The sequence below is a fragment of the Ursus americanus genome, chromosome X (assembly GCF_024610735.1).
Source record: "Ursus americanus isolate L20-20 chromosome X, mUrsAme1.1.p, whole genome shotgun sequence".
NCBI classification, from domain to species: Eukaryota; Metazoa; Chordata; class Mammalia; order Carnivora; family Ursidae; genus Ursus; species Ursus americanus.
The window spans coordinates 1867526-1894024 of record NC_142164.1 but is presented as its reverse complement, the minus strand read 5'-3'; the positions used below and the strand labels follow the sequence as shown (position 1 = coordinate 1894024).

General features: G+C 41.4%; 2 protein-coding genes across 2 annotated transcripts in view; one reads left to right on the top strand and one right to left on the bottom strand.

Annotated features, from left to right (window-relative positions):
* Positions 1 to 26499, bottom strand: part of LOC123786522 (paraneoplastic antigen Ma6F-like) — a 159904-nt gene that overhangs the window by 118803 nt on the left and 14602 nt on the right. The gene's annotated exons all lie outside the window — the stretch shown is intronic.
* On the top strand, positions 35 to 2041 carry LOC123804152 (PWWP domain-containing DNA repair factor 3B-like). Its single transcript, XM_045816131.2, has one exon. It carries the CDS (start codon positions 35 to 37, stop codon positions 2039 to 2041), a length of 2007 nt encoding a protein of 668 aa, XP_045672087.1.

Here is a 26499-nt window from a genome sequence, read left to right as displayed (position 1 = left end):
ATTAGTTACCTCTTGAGAGGAAACTCAAATCATAATGGATGCTGAGTATGTCCTATGCAATTGGAAAGGCCACTTTTGGCCAGCAAAGGTTTTGTCCAGATCTAGGATCTCACCAAAAAATAAGAGGAAAGGGGCACTTTCTCTAGAAGTTGAAATACTCTCAGTAGATGAAAAAATTGAAGTGAAAAGCACAGACATAAAGATCCTAAATGAGTCTCAAATTGAATACATTACCTCCTTGCTGACAGCTGAGTCGAAGGCCAGTGTCCCACCAGGACAGGAAGTGCCCTACAGAAGCGCTCTTACAGTGGCCCTGGAGATTCTGAATGAGAGACCAAGTTCGGGTCCAGCAAGAGCATCAGATGAACCAAAGACCACTACACCATCCCAAAGGAGACCACAAAAGCGATCTCGTAAAAAGTACCGGAAGCCCAAAGGGAACTTACTGAGGAGTCTTAGGAGAAGCAAAAACCTCAAATCGCTGCTGGCATGTTCACAGAGTGAGGGCGCCCCAGACGGTGGTCAAACACAGGCACACAGAACCGTCACTCCTATTCCAAGGAGAATGCAAGCAGAGTCCTCACAAAGCTGCAGGATGTACCCAAACTTCCCGTCACTTTCAGAAGATGGTTATGAGAAAGAGGGCAAGGAAAAGAGGGACACCTCAGGAGTTAGGTCCTTGCACTGCACAGTCAAGGAGGGTACAGGTGCTAAAGATGGAAGCGTCCTTCCACCTCTGCCACCAGGTTTCAACCTCACTGTACCCAAGGCTCTAAAAGAAGAGGCACATGACACCTACCCAAAGACCCTGGCTGTCTCCTCTGAATGCTCTGCCTTCTCCAGGAATGTTGAGGATCATGGAGAGGGTCCCTGGAAGCCAGGCTTGGAAGGTGTGGCAGCATCCTCCAGCGCCCCTAACCTGAGGCGGCGTTATTCACTCCGTCTGGCAAATAGAAAAAGGAAGCTGCAGGTACCAGAGTTTGAAAAAGGGCGGCAGGAACTTCAGTCTTCAGTCAACTCAAAGGCTGTTAACCCCACCACTGCTATTAAAAAGGATGTCGGCAAGGAAATGGGACAACCAACAAGCATGGCTTTTCCACAGGAGCCTTGTCCCATTGAAGGAGGAATGATGGTCTGGTTTAAATTTCAAAATCACCCATTTTGGCCAGCAGTGGTAAAGAGTGTCAGCCAAACAGAGCAGACTGCAAGGGTGCTTTTGATTGAGGCAAACATGCACTGTGAAATGAGTGGCATTCGAGTTCCTCTTCGAAGATTAAAGCATCTGGACTGTAAAGAGAAAGAAAAACTAATGAAGAGAGCCAGGAAAGTGTACGAGCAAAGTGTGAACTGGTGTTTCTCCCTGATTTCCCACTACAGAGAAGGGCTCAGTCGCGGGTCTTTTGCAGGCTCTTTCCTGGACTATTACGCTGCTGACATCAGTTACCCAATTAGGAAAGCCATCCAAGACGGGGATGTGGAGATTGATTTCCCAAAGGTGGATTATGCCGACCTGGAAGATTCTGAGGAGGAGGCCTCCCTGGGCGGAAAGAGGCCCCGCAAGAAGATTCTCCCTGACCGGATGAGGGCTGCTCGGGACCGAGCCAACCAGAAGCTAGTGGACTTCATCGTGAAAAGAAAGGGAGCCGATCACCATCTTCTGGACATTGTCAAAGGCAGGAAACAGTCCAGGTGGCTGGCATCATTTCTGAATTCAAGCAGGTACGTGATCTGCATTGAAACATACCTGGAGGATGAAGACCAGTTGGATGTTGTGGTAAGACATTTACAAGAAATCTACAAGCAGATAGACAAGAAAATGCTGACTCTGGCAAGGGATGACAAAGTGAGTTTTGTTCTGGAAGTTCTTCTGCCAGAAGCAATCATTTGTTCAATTGCTGCACTTGAAGGGTTAGGTTACAAGGAGGCAGAACAAAAGTACCTACAGGGGCCACCTGTGCATTACCGGGAAAAAGAGCTATTTGATAAAAATATCCTAAAGGAAATGAGAAAGAGATCAGCAACGAGGGGCAAAGCTAAATAACTCCTCCTGTGCCCACACTTTAACAGGGAGACCTCTCATTACCCTGCCTGTATGAAACGTGTGATCCTTCCATTCTCTGTGGCATGTAAATGTGTTCTGTAAATTTGAGACCCCGGGAACATGCTGGATTCATTTTGGATCCATCTCTAGCACTTATGGGTAGCATGGCCATCATCATTTCCGGTTCCCAAGCGCTTCACAAACTGATTTGTTAAAACACTGCAAGCAGCTGTACTTCCCTCTCCTTGCTTGGATGTGTAATTGTCCAGATGTTTTCATAACGTTGCTTTTGACAGTACTTCATATTTTAATATACGACGCACATTCTTTTATTACATGAAAGACCCCTGGTGTCAGACAAGAACCGACAATCGTTTTTTAAAATCTAAGATAGACGCTTACAGAAACATCCCATGGATTTCTTATGCTTTTGGCGCTGCCTCAGTATAATTGATTGGATTCCTTCTTAAGATAATTCCTGACTTTGATCTGCCATGCTTCTTTGTCTGGAAAAGTAGCCCTGAGGGGTGAAGCCAACAGCAGAGATGTTTTCTATGTATTGCCACTGCCTTCGAATGGTTCCTGGAAAAGCAGTCTGGAATCCAAAGTTAATGGGTCATCTGCATGTAGTCCACATGTGGATGAACGAAATCTCAACGTGCAGTAAACATTTTGTCAGCCTGTGCAAGATTGTTAACTCTACGCTTCCCTAAGACTCGATTTGGGAAGTAGCTTGTTCAATGGCTAAATGGTTTCCTAAAACAGACAGGCTCTTGGCTGTGTTCCTAACTGACTGGATGCTTTACATATAGTGGTTTATCCCCATGTGGAAGACAACTAGAGTAATCATATGCATAGTTTAGCTATTTTAGACCTAGGAACCCAAGCTCACTGCTAGGAGCCCATCTAAAGTGGCACAAATTGTAAGGAAGCATGCACTTTGTTCTGGACCTGTATCCCTGAAAACACAGTCATTTGTCTCAAACCAAGCAAGCTTTCTCTTTTGACTTACTCACTGACTAGCCCTGACAGGTTCCAGCAGTTATAAATGCAGGCTGGTAAGTCATTCCAGGCTGCTTGAGCAACAGACGGACGAGGATCTCGGAACTCAGAAATGGGCAACAGAAAATCCTCCATTTGGCTAAATATGGCTGTTGTCAGAATACAATGAAACATATCTAACTAAAATTCTGAAGCCCGTGAATTGTTATCCTAACTTGAAACAAGATTTTCTGAGGGAAAAAAGAATTCAGAAAAGCTAGTATACTTTTAAAACTCGATGTGAAAATAAACACTAAAGGTTTAACATGAACCTGAGTGCATTTTTATTCTTAGAGGGTGTCAACTGTCACTCACAGGCCCATGCTGTGTGTTCATATGGCCGTGTGATTTGTGTGTGTGTGTGTGTGTGTAAAATTTGCAAGAGTTAGCTGTTTTGATTCACAATAAAACTATTGTTATCTTTCACCTTGAACTTCTGCTTCATCATACTTTAGATTGTACAACTACGTAGCTGGTGTCTCTAAATATGTATATATGATATATGCATATACATATACATACGTGTGCGCGCGTGTGTGTGTGTGCGCACACACATACTATTCTGGAATTTCAGTGATTTAGTCATCATCTTTTAAAGTTCATTATGAATTTTCTTCTCATCCTAAATAAATACTCACTTTCATGCTTGTTTTCATAATTCCAGAAGAGGGCCTTCCGAACTGTGTAAGCTTCAGGCCCATCAGAACCTTCTTTCGACTCTGCCTGAGAGACACCAATGACTCCTGAGGCATTCTGCCTGGGCTAATCCACATGACATCCTCATGGTCCTGAAAAGTACTTGGAAACACACCATCTCCATGCTCTATGTGGACCTTGTACACTGGAACATCACACTTTAGTTCTTCCATAAACATTGCATCTCTCTGAATCAAATATATCACTCAACTTCAGCCTTTTCACATGGCTGTATCTGGCTCTACATTCTAACATTTTCTTCACTACCTTATCCATCCATCCATCCATCCATCCATCCATCCATCCATCCTTCCATCCATCCATCCATCCATAGCATTGGTGAGTCGGTAGAGCAAGTAAGATGTGGTTTAAGACTCTGATCTGAGGATAAATTTCAGGTGCCATAGAAAGAAGATGACAATCTTGGGACCCAGGTGACAATCTAATTTCTAAGATGACTGTGATGCACTACTTCACATTCTTAGTGAGAAATATTGATCGGCATCATGGATTGATGGCCTACATGTGAAACCAGAACGCCCAATTTTCCCATACTTGTGGGATTGTGGGTATCCCTTGGTTTGGGGTGAAGGGAGAGGAACTGGTCTCTCCTGGGGGTGTCATTTATGCCTGAGGCATTCACTGAAGAGGGCGGACATGCCTAGGACACACATCTCTTCTCCTCCACTTGAACCAGGATCACATTCGGGGTGTGCAGCTGGATTTGGGGGGCTGGCTGTGTAGACTCTGAGATACCTTCCAGCCTGAGCAGTTGTTAAGGTGGCTCTAAGATGGCCCTAAACTGGTTCTCTATCATGGGTGTGTGTGTCTGATGGGATAGCCCAACCTGTCACCCACCCTCACCTACTGGATTAAGGAGACCTCCTCTCCTCCGGTCACAAGGCAGATGGTGGAACATCAGGCCCTCACCCTAATTGTTGGTTGGCAGAGCTGCACGGAGATGGCATGCACAGAATTTACAGGTCTCCATACTTATGTGTGGATCTGACAAAGAAAAAGTGGAACCCCGAGACACACTAAGGTGATGAGCATGAGAACACTGAATACCCAGAGTCCCCTGAAACCTCACCCGGGCATTAGCGGCCCCCTAACTCTTGCTACTGGAGAAGCTTCCTTGTTCCTGGAGACCCTGCAAAGACCTCATCTAAGGCAGCTACCTAAACAGATGTTGCTTGCCTTATTCAACATTAATCTCTGCTAACTTCCAGTACTATCGGACTAATAACAATGGTAGGTAAGACTAGGTAAGATCACAGCACAAGAAAAAAACACAGTTTTGTTTGGATGGGAATTGCCTCACCTTCAGAAGAAACTGTAGGACCTGGCTCATATGTACTTGCATGAAGTGAGATAATATACGTGCCAATGGATTTTGAGAACGTTGGACCTGCAAGACAGGGAACAGAATATAAGTCAGTATGGGGAGAACTTATTAACGTGGGAGCACAGAGCTGTGACTCGGGGTTTGGTGTCCTTAAATAAGAGGCCAACCCAGCAGCCCAATTTGCATATTATATCAGCGTGGACAACAACAGTCTACAGTAAATGACATGGAAATACTGGAGCTTCCTAGGCAGAGAAAGTTGAGGAATTGGCGAGAAGGTCCAAGGGAGTAGGTTTTTAGGTATGATTTATAATGTGAGATCGGACGTCCTACCTCCAGCCTCTGTTTTTTTGGAGGGCAGAGAAATCACTACTCAAGGAAATGTGCTGGTGAGGTGGCACTGGCATCTTTGAAGAGATCAGTACTGACTCTCTTCTGCAAGCCATTGCTGGAAGCAAGCGACGCTGGCATGGAACTGGCAATCAAGGGAGATGACAGGATTCTCAAAAGACAGGGTCCCAATGGTGGCACAAAACTACCAGGAGCAAGGTGGGCATCATTACCATACTGGGCAGCAAGGCCAGGGTGGGGTCAGTCTCATTTGACCGACCAGAATCTGTGGCAATATAGATAGCATAGATAGTAGGTAATAGTGTTCTAGGGTCTGGATGTATGCGCAGCTGACTCGGGTATTACTTGATTCTCCTAAGGGGAAAAAAAAGAGAGAGAGAGAGAGGAGAGAGAGAGAGAGAGAGAGAGAGAGAGCCGGCAAGCAGAAAGCTGATGCTAGCAACTGTGGTGGAAAACTGTAGTTCCCCAGCAAGTGTCCAGGTCTAAGTCAGCCCATGGGCCCAGAGCCCTTTGATTAAGGTGGAGGTCAGAAAAACCCAGCCAACCCTTTCCCAAAAACCTGTGTCTATTTACCAAGGTAAATGTGCACTGTGGTAAGGAGAATACCTGCATTTGAAAAAAAATATATTGAATATGAGTTCTCTGCTTATAAAAGGGCTTCTGAAGTCTAGATAATAATAGTTCTGCCTCATTTTAATCTGACAGGAAATCCAATGGTTCTGTGGATCATCCAGGAGTTTGTTGTTGTTCTTTTTTTCCCTCCAGGCTCTCAATATATAGTTGGCAATAATATACTTGGTAGGTGGCAGAATCTTCATATTAGCACAAGTGACATTATATGGGAAGGTGCACATGGAGGCCTATGAAGCTGCTATCTCTTTACAATATAAGAAAAGAAAAAGCAGTACTGATTCTATACTAAGAAAGGAGAGAAGAGTCAGATTACTAAAATCAGAAATGAAAGTGGGGACGTTACTATCGGCCTTACAGAGATTGAAAAAAAAAAAAAGATAGCAAGTGAATGCTATGAACAATTGCACACCAAAATTTAGACAAGTTAGATGAAATGGACAATTTCCTGGAAACAAACAAACTAACAAAACTCACTCATGAGGAAATAGAAATTCTCAATAAACCTATAAAAAAAAGTAAAGAGATTGTATCTATTATCCAGAACCTCAGAACAAAGAAAAGCTCAGGACTTGGTGGCTTCACTGGTGAATTCTACCAAATGCTTAAAGAAGAATTATAAATCCTTCTCAAACTCTTCCCAAAAAGTAGAAGAGGGGGGAAACTTCCTAACTCATTCTGAGGCCAACCTTACCCTGATAGCAAGGTGAGACTAAGATACCACAAGAAAAGTAAAGACCAATACCCCTTACAAATATAAATGCAAAAACGCTAAAAGCTATGCTAGCACACCAAACACAGCAGTTAACTTGATTAAAAGAATTTTAATTAAAAGGATTATACATCATGACAAAGTGGGATTTATCACAAGCATGTAAAGGTGGTTCAACCTATGAAAATCAATATAATACAGCACATCAATAAAATGAGGGGGAACAAACCACATGATTACCACAAAATGATGCAGAAAACGCATGGGACAAAATCCTATACTCTTTCATTAGATAATGCTAAGCGAAATAAGTCAAGAGGAGAAAAACAATTATCATATGGTTTCACTCATTTATGGAACATAAGAAGTAGGAAGATCGGTAGGAGAAGAAAGGGAAGAAGAAAGGGGGGGGGTGTAAACAGAAGGGGAAATGAAGCATGAGACACTATGGACTCTGGGAAACAAACTGAGGGCTTCAGAGGGGAGGGGGGTGGGGGAATGGGATAGGCCAGTGATGGGTAGTAAGGAGGGCATGTGTTGCATGGTGTACTGGGTGTTATACACAAGTAATGAATCGTGGAACACTACATCAAAAACTAGGGATGTACTGTATGGTGACTAACATAAAATAATAAAATAATAAAAAAATGTTATTATTAAAAAATAAAAAATAATTTTAACTGAATTTTAAAAAAAAGAAAGCATTCAGAAAACAAAGATTAGAAGGGAACTTCCTCAACTTGAAAATGGGCATTTATGAAGAACACACAGCTAATACCATACTCCATGATGGGTATTAAGGAGAGCACGTGTTGGGAGGAGCACTGGGTGTTATATGCAGCTAATGAATTGTTGAACACTACAACAAAAACTTACGATTTACTGTATGTTGGCTAACCGAACATAATGGGGAAAAAAACAACGCGGAGCTAAAAAAAAAAAAAAGAAAAGAAAAAGAAAGAAAGAAAAAGAAAAAAAAGAATGAAAGTATCCCAAGACCACGAAAAAGTCAAAATGTTGACTTCTGCCATTTCTATTCAACATTGTACTGAATATTCTAGGCAGAGCAATTAGTCAAGGAAAAGAAATAAAAGGCATCAAATGTGGAAAAGGAGAAATAAAACTACACACTTCTCCAAAGAAGGGCTTACGAATGGCTAACAGACACATGAAAAAATGTCCAACATCATTAGCCATCAGGGAAATTCAAATCAAAACCACAATGAGATACCACCTTACACCAGTTAGAATGGCAAAAAGTGACAAGGCTGGAAACAAATGCTGGAGAGGATGTGGAGAAAGGGGATCCCTCCTACACTGTTGGTGGGAATGCAAGCTGGTACAGCCACTTTGGAAAACTCTGTGGAGGTCCCTTAGAAAGTTTAAAATTGAGCTACCCTATGATCCAGCCATTGCACTACTGGGTGTTTACCCCAAAGATACAGACGTAGTGAAGAGAAGGGCCATATGCATCCCAATGTTCATAGCAGCATTGTCCACAATAGCTAAATCGTGGAAGGAGCCGAGATGCCCTTCAACAGATGACTGGATTAAGAAGATGTGGTCCATAGATACAATGGAATGTTACTCAGACATCAGGAAAGACAAACATATGTTGCTAAGGCTGATGTCCAAGGGATTACTGCCCATGTTTTCTTTTAGGTGTTTTATAGTTTCAGCCTCACAGTTAGGTCTATAATCCACTTTGAGTTTATTTTTGTTTATGGTATAAGAAGGTGGTCCAGTTTCATTCTTCTGCATGTGGCTGTTCAGTTTTCTCAGCACCATTTATTGAAAGACAGTCTTTTCTCTATTGTATATCCTTGCCTCCTTTGTCATAGATTAATTTACCATATAAGCATGGGCTTATTTCTAGGCTCTCTATTCTGGGTTCCAGTGACCTCTGTGTCTATTTTTGTGCCAGTACCATACTGTTTTGATTACTACAGCTTTGTAGTATAGCTTGAAATCCAGGATTGTGATACCTCCAGCTTTGTCCTTTCTCAAGATTGCTGTGGCTGTTCAGGGTCTTTTATGATTCCATACAAATTTTAGGATTATTTGTCCTAACTCTGTGGAAATACCGTTGGTATTTTGATAAGGATTGCATGGAATCTGTAGATCATTTTTGGGTCATGTGGACATTTTAACAATATTAATTCTTCCAATCCCTGAGCATCATATGTGTTCTCATTTGTTTGTGTCATTGTCAATTTCTTCCATCAATGTCTTATTTAGTTTTCAGAGTTTAGGTCTTTCACTTCCCTGTTTAAATTTGTTCCTACGTATTATCATTTTTGGTGCATCTGTAAATAGGCTTGTTTTTCTTAATTTCTCTTCCTCCTTCTTTATTAAGTGTATAGAAATGCAAGAGATTTCTGTATATTGATTTTGTATCCTGCAACTTTACTGAATTCGTTTCTTACTCCTAATAGATTTTTGGTGGAGTCTTTAGTGTTTTCTATACATAGTACCATGTCATCTACAAATAGTGTCAGTTTTACAGGCAAATGCTATGCAGGTTCCTCAAAAAAAAATAGAAGTAAAAATACCAGTACTATGGTAAATAACAGTGGTGAGAGTGGACATCCCTGTCTTGCTCCTGGTGTAGAGGAAAAGCTCTCAGTTTTTCCCCATTGAGGATGATATTGGTCTTTCATATATGGCCTTTATGATGTTGAGGTATGTTCCCTCTATTCCTACTTTGTTGAGGTTTTTTTTTTTTTAATCAAGAATGGGTGCTGTGGGGCTCCTCAGTGACTCCATTGGTTGAGCAACCACCTCTTGATTTCAGCTCAGCTCATGATCTCAGGGTCATGAGACTGATCCCTGTGTTGGGCTCATGCTCAACACGGAGTCTGCTTGTCCCTCTCCCTCTCCTTTGCCCCTCCTCTCTGTCTCTCTGCCTTTCTATATCTATTTATCATCTATCTATCTATCTATCTATCTATCTATCTATCTATCACCTATCTAAAATAAATAAATAAAATCTTTTCTAAAAAAAGAATGAATGTTGTACTTTGTCAAATGCTTTTTCTGCATCTATTGAGAGGATTATATGGTTCCTGTCCTTTCTTTTATTAATGTCTTGTATTATGGTCACTGATTTGTGAATACTGAACCACCCTTGCAACCCAGGAATTAACCCCATTTGATTGTGGTGAACAATTCTTTTAATGCACTGTTGGATCCGATTAGCTAGTACCTTGTTGAGAATTTTTGCATCCATGTTCATCAGGGCTATTGGCCTGTAGTTCTCTTTTTTAGTGGGGTCTTTAACTGGTTTTGGAATCAAGGTAATGCTGGCCTCATAGAATGAGTTTGAAAGATTCCCCTCCATTTCTATTTTTTGGAAGTGTTTGAGAAGAATAGGTCTTAACTTCTCTTTAAATGTTTGGTAGAATTCCCCTGGGAAGCCATCTGGTCCTGGACTTTCATTTGTTGGGACATTTTTTATTACTGATTCAATTTCTTTCCTGGTGTGTTCAAGTTTTCTATTTTTCCCTGTTTCAGTTTTGGTAGTTTATATGTTTCTAGGAATTTATCCATTTCTTCCAGATTGCCCAATTTTTTGGCATATACTTTTTCATAATATTCTCTTACAATTGTTTGTATTTCTACGGTGTTGGTTGTGATGTTGCCTCTCTCATTCATGATTTTATTTATTTGGGTCCTTTCTCTCTTCTTTTTGATAAGTCTGGCTAGGGGGTTATCAATTTTATTAATTTTTTCAAAGCACCAGCTCCTGGTTTCATTGATCTATTTTCCTGTGGGGGTTTTTGTTTGTTTCTATATCATTTATTTCTGCTCTAATCTTTATTATTTCACTTCTTCTGCTGGCTTTGGGCTTCATCCTATATTTATAGTAGCATTATCAATAATACTCAAATTATGGAAAGAGCCCAAATGTCCATCGATTGATGAATAAAGAAGTAAGAAGTTGTGACCATATATATATATGTGTATATATGTATACACACAGATACACAGACACACATATAATGGAATATTATATATATATGTGTGTGTGTATGTGTGTATTTCCAATAGTCCAATATACATAGATATATAATGGAATATTATTTAGCCATTAAAAAGAATGAAATCTTGCCATTTGCAGTGATGTGGATGGAGCTAGAGAGTATTATGCTAGGCAAAATAAGTTAGAGAAAGACAAATATCATGATTTCACTCATATGTGGAATTTAAGAAACATAACAGATGAACATAGGGGGAAAAAGAGAGAAGCAAACCACAAAACTTAGCTCTCTTAACTGTAGAGAACACACTGAGGGTTGCTGGAGAGGGGAGGTTGGTGGGGGGGATGGGTTAAATGATTGATGGATATTGATCCAGTAATTCCACTACTGGGTATTCAACCAAAGAAAATGAGAACACTAATTCAAAAAGATATGCATCCCTATGTTCATCACAACATTATTTACAATAGCCAAGATATGGGAGCAATCTAAGTGTCCATTGATAGACAAGTGGATAAAGAAGATATGGTATTATATAAATATAAATATATAAATATATATAAATATAAATTATATAAATATGGTATTATATAAATATATATAAAATATTATATAAATATGCATATATATGGATATGGTGTATACACACACACACACACACACACACACGTATGTAATGGAATATTACTCAGCCCTTAAAATGAAACAAGATCTTGCCATTTGTGACAACATGGATGAACCCAGAGAATATGATGCTAAGTGAAATAAGTCAGAGAAAGGCAAATACAATATTATTTCACTTATACATGGAATCCAAAAAACAAAACGAATGAACAAACAAAACAGAAACAGACTGATCAATACAGAGAACAAACTGGTGGTTGCCGGGGTGGGGGGGGTGGGAGACCTAAGCTTTCATCTCCAAACAAAAAAGGCACTTCATGTTAGAAACAGAAGAGCAGATTAAACCTAAGGAAAGTAGAAGGGAAGAAATAAAAAGACAATTAGACTCCTTTGTCAGGGGCACAACTTAGAAGTAGTACTCTTCACTGCCACACCCATCCCATTAGTCAGAACACAGTCACATGGACACATCAAGTTGCAAAAGAGACTTGGACATGTAGAGTCTTCCTGTGCTGATTTGCACACAGCTAACCTGAAAGAATGTTACTATTAAGAGAAACAAAAAATGATACTAGTGCACAATTAAGCCTCTGTCACAAACATGTGGAAACACCAGTAAGAAACCTAACTGAAGATGTTGATTTAAATACATTAGTCTGGAACTCAGGGGAATAGTCAGGGCTGCAGATAGGATGTGTGAGTCATCAGCATATGGGTGGTATTTGAACTACAAGACAGAATGACATCATAGGGGAGCATACAGAGAGAGAACAAAGAGATCCAGCACTTAGAGACTGGGCCCAGGAGGAGGAGACAGCCCCTAAGGCAGCGTGGGGCCTTTTGTAAGATAGAAAGAGCTGGGGGAGAAACAGGTACAGGGTGGGGGAACTTCAAAAGTTGAGATGAAAAAAGAGGAAGTAAGGTGCATTTGAGAGATACTTCAAGGTAGTATCAACTCTTTTCTCAAATCATTCAGAAGTATTATTTTAATCAACATATAATATATGATCACCTACACACGTCATTATTCTCTGCTCTTTGTTATTTGGTTTGATTGCAATTTCCCAGTACTACGAACAATACCATGTTAAAATTCTTCTGTCTTCATATTTTTGTACATGTCTGATTGCTTCCTTAGGATAAAGTCTTAGAAGTATGATTGTGAAGTCAAAAGGAATGAGGACTTTTAAAGCCTGTGATACGTCGTACAAAACTGCCCCTCAGAAAGGCTGTTCCAATTTACCACAGCAGTGTATGACATTATTTCCCTTTGCCCTCTCAACAGTAGACGGTATTATTATCCTAAACACATGTATTTTGCCAATTTAGCAAGAGAAACGCTGTCTCTGTGTCTTAATTTTATTTTTTGTGACTACTTTTGAGATTCAGCATTATTTTTTCTTTATTATTTGTCTTTCTTCTTTGGTAAAATCACATTCAAATGTGGGGTGCAAGTTTCTATGTCCATTAGATCAAGAGCCTGTCCACAGTGCTGCTCATTTTCTGCATATCTTACGGTACTTTGCCCATTTTTATAATATGGTCATCTTTTTCTGTATGAGTTCACTACATATTAAAGACATAAAGCATTTGTCTTCTATTTTGAAAATTATTTCCCTGATTTGTTATTGGATTTTTGTTTATGGTAGGTTGTACATTTTTATAGTCCCAAATCCATCACTTTGCCTTTATAATTTCTCCACTTGCATTTATGCTTTAAAAAGCCCTATCTACCCCCTTTTCAGAGAAATATCTACCCATTTTTTACTGGTTTTTATGGTTTCATTTTTATATCTAGTTATTTTGTCCATTTGGAGTTATTTTACTAATTGGTTACAACTTGACTTTACTCAAAACAGTGAAACACTTTGTTGCTTCTTAGAAAAACAGAAAGTGTGGGTTTGCTTGTTAAGAAATTTCATAATTACGTCAACATCAGAGGCAAAGCTTGTTTTGCTTGTTTGTGTCAATGAACCAAATTCAGTTCTGCTAGAGACTCTAGACCTAGTAAATATTTTATTTTTTTATTTTATTATATTATGTTAGTCACCATACAGTACATCCCCAGTTTTTGATGTAGTGTTCCATGATTCATTGTTTGTGTATAACACCCAGTGCTCCATGCAATATGTGCCCTCCTTAATACCCATCACCAGCCTATCCCAATCCCCTACCCCTTCCCCTCTGAAACCCTCAGTTTGCTTCCCAGAGTACATTTAATAAAAGTGAGATGAGGCTGGACTAGAATTACAAACACCATTCTTTAAGCAATTCACTTACTCAAAGGTTCTCTTTTCTTGAGTTTTTTTGGGCAAAATAACAGTAATCATTTTACAAGAGGGCTTTTGTATTGTGCTCCTTATTCTTTCCTTAGAGCGAAAAACTTCTCAAGTTTAAAAAGGCCATAAAAAAATTCAAGGACTGCTATTACCTTTTAATATCATAGACAAAACTTCATATGAACATTTTCTCCATTTAATTTTATCTTTGGCATTAATTTTGACTTTAATTTCACCATATTTGGAAAATATGGTATAACGTAAATTCTTTGAAAATTGTTGAGGATTATTTTATGGCTTACTATGTGATCAATAATTTTTAAATGGTCTGTGTGTACTTGAAAGAATATGTACTCTCCAAATGGGGTGCAAGGTTCTATATGTTCATGAAATTAAGCCTATCCATTCCACTATTTATCTTCTGTGTATCTTACTATGTATCTTACTTCGGTGTATTTTACTGACATTTTGTCCAGTTAATATCTTAACTTCTGAGAGAAATGTGTTAATTTTTCCCAATATGATAGTGGTTTTGTCAATTTTCCCCTGTATTCCTGTCAAGTTTTGTTTTGTATATTTTGAAACTACGTTATCAGATGATTCAAGTTTTAAATTGCTTTAGCCTCTGAAGAAGTGAACCTTTTACCATTATAGGGGGGCCTTCCTTGTCTCTAGAAATGCTACTTGCAATACAATCTGTTTTGTCTAAAAATAATGTAGCTATATCAACTTTCTTGCCCTTTCCTTTTACCCTACATCTGGGAGGCCAATGTTTCCAAAGGAGCCACTGCAGGATTTCAAGCAGCAACATAATATGTTCATATTTGAATTTTTGAATGATTACTCAGGCAGTTATATGAAGAATGTAGAAATATACAGAGATATGTAGGAAACTGTTATAAGAGTTTCTAGCATGAGATTTTTCCATCCATCCATCCATCCATCCATCCATCCATCCCTTCATCTGTCATGTTCAGGGACATGGCTTTCATCCTTAGACTTCTAATAATCAAATAATCATTGCCATCCTGGAATCACATCCTTCCAAACAAGGTCCTCAAATAAGAAGGATGAGGTGAGGAAAAGTCCCATCTCTCTCCTTTTCTTTTATGAGGGAGAAAATTCTGGATTAGAGGCGGCTATGTGTTATGGATTGAATGTTTGTGCTCCCCTTCCAAATTCATATATTGACATCTAATGCCTAGTGTAATGATATTTGGAGGTGGAGACTTTGGGAGGTTGTCAATAAGCCACCTGGTTTATGGTATTTTCTTATAGCACCCTAACTGGACTAAAACACTGTGGATGCTCTAGATGGAAATAACTGGAAGGTGGGTCATCACACATGTCTGGAGTTCAGAGGCTAGGTCTAGTCAGGAGTAGAGGTTGGAAGTCATCAGCAAAGGAGAGTGGGAAGTTGTGGACAAATACAGCAGAGAAGCAAGTGAGCATGATATCTTGGAAGAGGAAAAGGGGATCAACGGTAGGGGCTCTAGGGACACCTGGGTGGCTCGGTCTTTAAGTATCTGCCTTCAGCTCAGGTTGTGATCCTGGAGTCCTGGGATTGAGCCCCGCATCGGGCTCCCAGCTCCGCTGGGAGCCTACTTCTTCCTCTCCCAATTCCCCTGCTTGTGTTCCTTCTCTTGCTGGCTGTCTCTCTGTCAAATAAATAAATAAAATCTAAAAAAAAAAAAGTAGGGGTTCCAGCAGATGGGGCTCATTCATTCACTCAACAGGCCTGTTCTGAGCACCTACTTCAGGTGCTGTACTGATTCTCATAAGTTCAGAAGAGTATAACTTTTCTCTGGGCCAAATATAAGCTTCATACCATGGCGTCTGTAAGCAGTCAGACCCACAGGCCATGGAAAGGATGCAGAATAGAAGCTGAGACTACCTGGACTGCAGTTCTAGTAGCTCTGACATGCTGACACTGTTACACGTGCTGAACTCAGGTAGAAAGACCCTGTACAAGGACACACTCCAAAGTACTGAAGGCTTGACACTCAGCTCCTCAAAGTGTTAAAGCCTCTTAAAGGTATTACAACAATCCTGGTCCCATTATTTTCCTAAGTGGTGCCTAGACATTAGAATGATGTCACAGTCCCCAAGCACACCACAATTCTTTCTTTTTAAAACCATATAAATCATAGAGACCTCCCTTCTCCCTGACTTTAACACCATCCAAAGAAGGAATTGATAATTTCAGATGACTGTCCACTTTTTCCAAGAGAAGGTTAAGGCTAAAGCCATCATGTTTTACATAACCAGGTACCATAAAATCCCAGCTTCCCTGCCCCCCACCCCCACAGGTTATTCCTCATCACCCAGACTCTCATCTACATAAGGCTCTGTGTATCCAGCCCCTAATGTGGCTTAAACTTCCACTGCCCCCTGCACATATATGTGCTGGGGAGTTTTGGGGGTCTTCCAGCAGCAGCACCTCCCATTCTCACCCTTCACCATGCCCTTTACCTTCTTGTGCTAACTGAAACCTGCCTCTATGCCCTGATGGCATTTTTCCCCCTGTAGCCCTCTCAAGCAGGTGCTGATTCCTCCCTCACAGTACTCAAACTCTGCAGGTGGAATTGGTGCCCTCCTTGCTCCCAAGCCTTACTCCCTTTTAACATCTACCATCTGACTAGAAGCCACATGATTCTCCCTATTGCAGTCATCTGCTCATGTCCCTTTCATCTCCCATCCCTTGTTTTCCCCACCACTACTTCTGTCTTGGCTCCTCAGGACTCCAGAATTCTCATAAATGGTTTGCCCAATACTTTGGTCTCTCCATTCCTTGTCTTTCTCAATTCCTAAGATCATCTCAGCTGTGCTGCCTCAGCCACCCACAGCTATGGTCATACCCCTTGCCTCCTACTACCACCAACTGCTACCAAGAATCCCACTCCCCAACCACCCCTTCTATCTCACTTCCACACTCACCTTATTCACCAATAATTGCTTAGCCCCACCATTGTGCTTCCCACCTACTCAATGGCCCCAACCCTACATGTCATCACATTCCTGCTTGCCCACCTTAAACTCCACAGACCAGCATAATGATCACTCCTTCACTCCACTCTCCTCACATCACACTCACCTGGTCAAACCCCAACACAATGATGCCAACTGGTTTTGCATTAAGTGGGTCACCACTAATCTGAAATCACTCCTTTTTTTTTTAAAGATTTTATTTATTTACATGACAGAGAGAGAGAGACAGCCAGCAAAAGAGGGAACACAAGCAGGGGGAGTGGGAGAGGAAGAAGCAGGGTCCCAGCGGAGAAGCCTGATGTGGGGCTCCATCTCAGAACACCGGGATCACGCCCTGAGCCGAAGGCAGATGCTTAACGACTGAGCCACCCAGGCGCCCCTGAAGTCACTCCTTAATACCACCCAGCAATCGACTACATTTTTCTGGTCAGTTCATTCTTCTACTTGCCTATTTCACACATTTCCTCTCTTCAAACCTACCACTCTTCCTCCTCATCTCAGCTGATCATAACAGCACGTGATAATATTGCCCACCTTGAAAAAACAAGAGCTTCCCTCCATCCCACATTCCACTCCAGCTTCCACCCCATTTCTCTATCCCTTTGCACAGAAACACTCCTTGAAAGATCAGTTGCCACACCCTCTCTCCACCTCCTCCCCTCCCAATCTTTCTTCTTGCAAAATCCAGTATCATTTCTCAGTCCTCAGCTCTCAAATGTTTCAGCAACATTCAAAATAGTTGATCACTCCTGCTTTTTAAAACTTTCTTCCCCAGGCTTCTGGGGCATTACAATCACATGCTCTTAACCTGTCTTCCAAGCAAGGTGGTAGGGCAGTCTTCATTTATCAGGTGCTCCTGACCTCTCTCCAACTTACCTCTGCTGGTTTTCTACACCACAGTTCTGGGGAATGCCCCCGGAAGGCCCTGCTGACCAGGAACTATGTGATTCAACTTCTTAAGGTCCAAGTCAATCTCAACCTAGTAACCTGAAATGATATTGTCAGAAATAATTCATGTTTTCCTCTTCTTTATTTTTTAATTTTTTTTATTAAGCTCAATTAGCCAACATATAGTACATCATTCGTTTTTGATGTAGTGTTCAATGATTCATTAGTTGCATATAACACCCAGTGCTCATCACATCATGTGCCCTCCTCATTGCCCACCACCAGGTTACCCTATTCCCTCACCCACCTCCCTTTCCACAACCCTCAGTTTGTTTCCCGGAATCAAGAGTCTCCCATGGCTTGTCTCCTTTTCTGATTTCTTCCCATTCAGATTTCCCTCCCTTCCCCTGTGGTCCTCTGCACTAGTCCTTATATTCCACATATGAGTGAAACCATATGATAATTGCCTTTCTCTGCTTAACTTATTTCACTTAGCCTAATACCCTAAAGATTGTATATATTTATTCGAGAGAGAGAGTGAGCAAGAGAGCGAGAGAGAGACTGTGTGCACAAACTGGGGAAGAGGCAGAGGGAGGGAGAAGTTGACTCCCTGCTGAGGAGGGAGCGCAATGCGGGGCTCAATCCCAGGACGCCGGGATCATGACCTGAGCTAAAGGCAGAGGTTTAATAACAGAGCCACCCAGGTGCCCTATGTTTTCCTCGTCTTTAAATGGAAATTATACTACTCATGTTGAAAAGTCTTCAAGCCAGAGTCAACCCTTAGAGAAGTCGTCTCCTAAAATGTGTCTGGCTTTAGTGCCCCAGCAGCACTCAGCCATTAAAGGGAAGCAGTACAAACATGATGGTAGACCTCATAGGAGAGTGATCAGAATGACAAAGCGGCACCAAATGGAGTCACAATGAAAAGCCAAGGGAACACGAGATGTCTACCATGGAGGAAAAGATACAGGGAGATAAGTTAGCCACTTTGGGTATGGCTCAAAAAAGGAGAGCTGGACTTTAGCTTCTAATTCTGACAGAGTGACAGACCTCTTATCATATACCACTATAAAGCAGGATCAAGGAAATGAAGTGACTGCTTTCTCCACTGGAGAACTGGCAGCCTAGACTGCAGCATTGAGACAAGAGAACCCACCCTAGGCCCCACCATTGCTGTAACCCTCTCCCTGAGAAGGGTCTGGAATCTGCATGGCAGGGCATATGAGGGGGAAGCTGTACAATATCAGGGGGCCCCAAAGTCTGTATAGGGGTTCCTCATAAGTCCCTGACCCACGGCAGGGCTGCACATGCAAGACAGCAGTGGACACCAGGCAGAGAAGCTATGCCCGCTGAGGGGTTGAGAGCAGAACAGGAATACCTGAGGCACAGCTATGGCAGAAGGTCTACGTGGACTCCTCATCAAACCTAGACATCTAGCTAACACCCCAGAAAGGTCACACATCATGAATGAGGACCATGACCAGGAGAAAGGACTATTTTAGACCTGCCCAAACAAAGCCTAAAACTATACTTTGGCAAGAGGCGGGTGTAAGACAGATTGTGGAGAGTGAGCCCTGACAAGTAAGAGAGACCCTCCATTAGATCAGCTCCCCTCCTTTTGTCCTTCATGTCACCCCCTCTTAATGCCTTCCTGAGGACCACTGTGCAAGCATTCTGGGCATTTCTGTGGGCATGGTCCCAGCAATTCAGAGCCATGTCCAGAATTGCCATGAGGCACTGCAGGTGAGGGACCACCCTGGGCTTGAGATGTTGCTGGACGAAGGGCAGGCCAGCCTCTTTCCTCCATGTCCCCAGGAGGCCCCTGCCCTGGTCCTGGTGGGATGGGACCTGTGTGTATTTATTTAGTCATGTTCCTGCAGCCCCCTCTCCGGGTCTGACTGACAAGGAGACGACCCAGGTAGGGGCTCCAGTTTCAGGATCAGGGCCCGAATCATCCCAGAGGGGAGCTGCACTGGGAGGGAAGGCCTCAGGGAATGCATGGAGAAGCAGCCTGGTCATGTGGGAAAGGGCCCCTGAAGGGAGCAGGGGATCCATGCCTCTCTCAAATCTCCTGGCCTAGTGGGAGCACAGGGTGCTCCAGGCAGAGGTAGCCTGGCCAACAGGTAGAGCAGCCCATGAGGCCTTTGGGAGGGCCTGGAAGCGGGCAAGACAGGGAGCGGGTCCCGGAAGAGCCAGGCCACCCCCCAGTAAGGGCAAGGACTCCTGGCACCTGGGGCCCTGGGCTCTGACAAAGTCAGAGGTGGCAAAGTCCCTGCTGTTGCACATCTCTAGGCAACCCCCCATGGAGGAGGGGGCCGATGGGGCTGCCAGGGCCAGAAGGGCCTGGAGGGAAAGAAGGAGCCAAGCACAGGGGTGATGAGGGAACAGAAGGCAAGCCGAGGACAAAGCAGAAACTGACACCCGCAACCCCCCCACCATGGGGTGTAGGTGACATTCCTCAGGCACTCCTGGCTGCCCTAAAGGACAAAGAAACAGCTAACCTATAGACACCACAATCCTGCAAGGCTTAAGTCTCCCTCAGTTTGCAAATGTCTTAGCAGTTTACAAGAACCAAGCATTTCTACCAATAACCTAGCTTCCAGAAGGGAATGTAGATACGATTAAATTGTCCTTCTAATCTGCAGCCTCCAGGAAGTTCCCAACCATCTTCATGTTAATGCCTTGCTAGAGGGAGAAACCACCTTAACTTGACAATGGCAAGCCCTCTGGTATCTTGTGAGTCTTCTTTAACATATGAAAGTATTTCCTTAACCTCCCTTTTTCCTCACCTCCCCCAACCCTATGGTATATAATCAGCCACCCCTCACAACCCCAGTGCAGCAGCTCTTTCTGCCCACGGGTCCTGTCCCCGTGCTTTCATAAACCACCAATTTTGCACCAAAGATGCCTCAAGAATTCTTTCTTGGTCGTCGGCTCCGGACTCCACCCCACTGAACCTCACGTATATTCTACGACCTCATCAGGGGGAGTGACTGAGAGGCAAGCATCATCCTGCCCACCCTGCAGGTGGCCTCCATGGTGACTCAGGGCCCCAGCAGATCTAGGGATGCAGCTGCCTTCCACCTCTGTGAGACACACTTGCTCAGGGGAGGGGCCAAGGACTCATCCTGGGGGGTCTGCTTCTTTCACTGGTGACCCAGAGGGGGACCCGGGCCCAGTGCAATCCTCTCCTGGAGATGGGCACTGGGAGGTCCTGGAAGGAGTGTTGGGGGGGGAGACATCAGTGGGGTCTGTTGCTGGCCTGTTCACTCACGTCTCCAGGTGGCTGTTCTGTTCAGTCAGGCCAGCCCTTGTGCCAGAAGCTGGGCACAGAGAAAAGAAATGGCTAATAGTCTGTGCTCCAGGATTTCACTGTCTCTCAGAGGAGAGACAAGAGAGGGTTTTGCCATCACCATGAAGGTCTAAAGGGGTTGGGACAGACTGGCCCAATAAACTCTCAAAACTTCCTTCCAGTGAGTAAAAACTACTGGGAGCAGAATGCAAATCAAACAAGATAGGAATGGTAGGGACAAAGAAAAGAGGTCCAGATAAAAGTGAGGGAGAACAAATTGAGATGATCACGAAAAGTGGACATATTTTAACAGTTCTCAAAATCAACAGAAGAGGGTGCTCTTTATATGTGAAATTAGAAAAACTTTTTTTTTTTTTAACCTTCTACAATCGCAAGAAAACTAATTTGGGGGGAAAATGAGTAACAGAAAAAGATCAAAGCAAATCTCACACAAGGTTATTAGAATAAAACAGAGAATACAGAGCATCCCTCTAGACATCATCCTGGAAAATATGAGCACAAAACAGATGGAACTACAATCATTCATTGTAAAGCAAGTTAAGGCATTAAGAAAATGATTCAAGACATGAAAGAACAGCATAAATCAGAATGGGAAAACTCAGAAATAAGATGATAGACTCAGGAAAGAATTAGAAATAAAATATTTTTTAAAAAGATTTTATTTATTTATTTATTTATTTATTTGAGAGAGAGAGAGAGAGAGAGAGAGAGAGCATGAGCTAGGGGTGATGGGCAGAGGGAGAGGGAGAAGCAGACTCCCGGCTGAACAAGGAGCCAGATGTGGGACTTGATCCCTGGACCCTGAGATCATGACCTGAGCCAAAGGCAGATGCTTAACTGACTGAGCCACCCAGGTGTCCCAAAATAAAAGATTTTTAAAATTCCTTTAAATTTCAGAAATGAAGACTGAAGTTAAAGGAACTGAAGAATGAATAAATGCTACATATAATGCCTTAAGAGAAATAGAAGAAAATAAGGGAATTTTTTAAAGAGGAAAGAAGAATAAAAAGATGAAGAGTATTTGAAAGAAAATGACAATTTCAGGAGACAAGAAAGATAAAAAGATCTAATATACATATAATAGGAGTCCCCAAAAATTAAAAACCAAAGCAAAGGAAAAGAAGAAATACTAAAATGCATAATTCAAGAAAACTTTCCTAGCACAAAAGCAGATTAAAAATTACAAATTGACAGATTATAACAGGTACCCATGAAAATCACCACAAAACAAGCAAAACTGAAACGTATTGTAGCAAAATTATTGGATTAAAAAAAGAAAGTTTCTTTGGATATATGGACAAAAAAGAATAAGTATATAATGGAAAGAAAACAAGGTTCTCTTCAAAATTTCAACAGTGGTGCTTTCCACCAGGAGAAAATTTAAGATAGTCATCAAGGGAAAATGATCTGAGCCAAGAATTTTATATCCAACCAAGCTCACTTTCAAGTATAAACAGAGCAAATTCTCACCGACGTGAAAACTTGGAGAATGGTGTGTTGCCATGACTCCCTTCTTACAAATCTATTACGGAATGAACTTCAGACAACCAAAATAAATGAAGGGACACCAATAAAGGCTGGCGGTAAGCAGTAAACATGTATTTACATATAGAATAATGCATAAATAAGGGACATGGGAAGAAAGGGGAGTATATAGTGCACAAGGTGTACAAAGGAGCTGGGACAGTGGAAAGAGTGTATGCACAATTTTAAAAAACTCTTTTCTGTAATCATGGTGATGAAAGAGCTGGTCTTGTTAGAGTGAACATATTCTTTTATCAGTAGTTTATTTATTTAGTATTTAGTATTAATTATTTAGTATTATTATTTATTTATTATATAAAATTATAACACCAAAATATTGTTTTGCAATTTATAATTTTGTGCTGTTACCTATGTATAAAAATTACTCCTGTTAAATTTTATTAATAATAAAGTATTTTTAAGTAAAAATGGTCTATATTTCACTAGGTCTATCTGCAACTTTTTTCCTAGTTCTTAAAAAATTATTTTAATGCTGTAAGAACACTGAACATGAAATTTACCCTGTTAACAAATGTTTAAGTGTACAATAGATTATTGTTGATTATAAATACAGTGTTGTACAGCAAATCTCTAGAGCTTACTCATCGTTCTTAATTGAAACTTTATGTCTGTTAATTAGCAAGTCTCCCATTTTTTCAATCCCTCAGCCCCTAGTAACCAGCATTCCCCTCTTTGCTTCTCTGAGTTTGACTGTTTTAGATAGCTCATATAAGTGGAATCATACAGTAAATGTCCTTCTGTGACTGGCTCATTTCACTGAACATAACGTCTTCCAGCCCTGCTGTCACATAGTGCAGAACTTCTTTTTTTCTTTCTTTTTTTTTTTTTGAGGCTAAATAGTATTCCATTGTATGGATGGACCACATGTTCTTTATCCAGTCATCTGTCAATGAACATTTAGGTTGTCTCCACCTCTAGGCTACTGTGAATAATGCTGCAAAGAATATGGGAGTGCAGAGATGTCTTCCAGATACTAATTTCTGTTCTTTTGGATGAATACCCAAAGTGGAGTTACTGGATCATATGGTAGTCCTAGTTTTAATTTTTTGAGGAGACTCTATATTGTTTTCCACAGTGGCTGCACCATTTTCCATTGTACCAACAGTGGGTGTTTTGTTTGTTTTTGGTAGCAGCCATCCTGACAGGTATGAGATGAATATGTATTCATACGAGGCCATAAGCCAAGGAATACAGGTGGCCTTCAGATGCTGAAAAAGATGAGAAACAGATTCTCCCCTAAAGCGTCCAGAAGAAAAGCAGTCCTGCCCACACCTTGACTTTAGCCTAGGGAGACCCATTTCAGATTTCTGGCCTCCAGAATTATAAGACATTTGTGTTGTTTAAACACACTACATCTGTAGTCATTTGTTACAGAAGCGATGGGAAGTGAATACAGGGTCTGTCTAGAGTAGTGTGTATTTATCTTCTATTTATCTCTAGATGTGTTAGATTATCAACTGCCTGAGGGAAGGGACTGAATTGGTCTTCTTAGTCTCTCCCTGGTATCTGGCACAGTGCCTTACACATTACCCACATTTAATCAAGTTCTAAAAATATTCTAATTAAGATGCATGGAGAAGATTGCATTAAAATAAAGTAACCAGTATCGGTGAGACATATTCTTCTATTTTCCCTAGATTTGTTTTATTATTATTATTATTAACTGCCTTGTGAAGTCTCCTATTGTATCATTATTTAGATTTGATCATGAGATTTAATTTCCTTTGTGCTCATCTTACATCCCCAACAGGTTGATTACTCCTTGGGGAAGAAATTATTGCCTAGATTTCTCAGCACTCTGGCCTTACATCCACACCTTGCTCAGTAGGCCTCTGTATTAGCTGGTAGCGCTGTTGCAGCAAATTACCATAAATGGGTGACTTAAACAGAAATATCTTGTCTCACAGTTCTGGAGGCCAGAAGTGGGAGATCAAGTTGTTATAGGGTTGGTTCTTTCAAGGGATAGTGAAGGATGAATCTGTTCCAGGCGCCTCTCCTTAGCTTGTAGATGACCATCTTCTCTCTGTGTCTTCACATTGTCTTCCCTCTATGCATGCCATGGCTATGTCCAAATGTCCCCTTTTTTAAGGATACCAGTCATATTGGATTAAGACCCACTCTAATCACCTCATCTTAACTAATTACATCTGTAATGGCCCTGTTTCCAAACGAGATCACATTCTTTTTTTTTAAGATTTATTTATTTATTTGAGGAGGGGAGGGGCAGGGGGAAAGAATCTTCAAGCAGACTCCCCGCTGAGCGCAGAGCCTGATGCATGGCTAGATCTCATGACCCATGAGATCATGACCTGAAGCAAAACCAAGAGTCAGAGACTTAACCAACTGAGCTACCCAGGCACCCCAATATCACATTGTGAGGTACTGGGTATTAGGACTCCAACATATCTTTTGGAGGGAGACACAATTCAACCTAAACAGTCCCCAAACATCCACTAATTGTAATCATCCCACGTTGGTAGTATGATGATATAATTATTGCCTCCCACATTGCAAATCAGGTTCGATTCCTAACCACTTCTTTTTCCAGGACGTGGACTATGTCAAGGAAAAAAAGGGGTCCTCACAAAATCTCCTCTCCAAGCCAGAGGTCAGGCATTATGCAGGAGCTCTAGGAATGACTGTCAAGATAATTAAGTCTGTTGCTTTTGAATAGTAGTGACTGGACACCCAAGGTCACTGATGAACTGGGATGTGAAAAGTTTACCAGAATGTTGAGCCCTGAGATGAACAGCTATGACCTGGGCACAAGAACAGGCCACAGGGCAAATGGAATGAGGCAGAGCCCAGGTCCTTCTACCCTGGGGTTAGAGAGAAACCATGCTGGAGGCAGGAAAGCTGTGCTGGGGAATGCAGGGTCACAAGCCCCTTTAAGAACAAATGGATTCTGTGCGTCATAACCTGGAAAAAGGAACATAGGCACAGATGGTTGCCTCCTCAAGAAGGGCATTTACAGGCACCTTGGCACCATTCATGGCCTCAGTTGAGCATGACTCTCTCCTGACATCAACATCAGCAAAACTGAGCTGAGGGATGGAAGGGAAAGGAAGCTCTATGCTTTTCCTGTGATGAACATTGTCATTGTAATAGGTCCTGAGGAAAAAGCAGAGCAAAAATAATCAATTATTATATTTATTAAAAGAATTTATTTTTTTATTTCAAAGTTTAGGAGAGGTTTTTTTTTAAGACAAGTTAATACATAGTACAGTTGTTCCTCAAAATTTTAAACATAGAATGACCATACAATCTAGCAATTCCACTTCTGGGTATCCACTCAAAAGAATTGAAAGCAGGGTCTCAAGGAGAGAGAATTGAACCTGGAGCAATGTGGGGGTTAGGAGCACTGACCCCTGGCACTGTGAAAAATCCACGTATAATTCTTCACTCCCCCAAACTTAACTACTATTACCTACTGTTGACCAGAAACCTTATCAATAACATAAATAGTCAATTAACACATATTTTGTATATGTACTATATACTGTATTCTTACCATAAAATAAGCTAGAGAAAAGAGATTATTATTTAGAAAATTGTAAGGGAGAGAAAACACATTTACAGTACTGTATTTATTATTAAGTGGACCATGTAGTTCAAACCCATGTTGTTCAAGGATCAATTGTATTTGTATACCTATGTTCATAGGAGCATTATTCACAATAACTAATACATGGAAGCAACCCAAGTGTCCACTGATGGATGAATGGACAAATAAAATGTGGTCTATCCATACAATGAAATATTATTTAGCTTTAAAAGGGAAGGAAATTCTGATACATGCTACTACATGGATGAATCTTAAGGACATTATGCTAACTAAAATAACCCAAACAAAAAAGGAGAAATAGTATACAATTCCACTTCTTTGAGGTCCTTAGAGTCAGTAAATTCATAAAGATGGAAGGCAGGATTGTGGTTGCTAGGGGCTGAAGGAGGGGGATAGAGGGTTGTTGTTCAGTGAAGACAAGGTTTCAGTTTTACAAGTTTGGCAAGTTTTGTAGTTTTGAAAAAGTTTTCTAAATTGGTTACATAACAATGTGAATGAATG

Excerpts from the sequence above, each read along its gene's own strand:
- LOC123804152 (XM_045816131.2), top strand. The coding sequence starts at position 35 with ATGGATGCTGAGTATGTCCTATGCAATTGGAAAGGCCACTTTTGGCCA.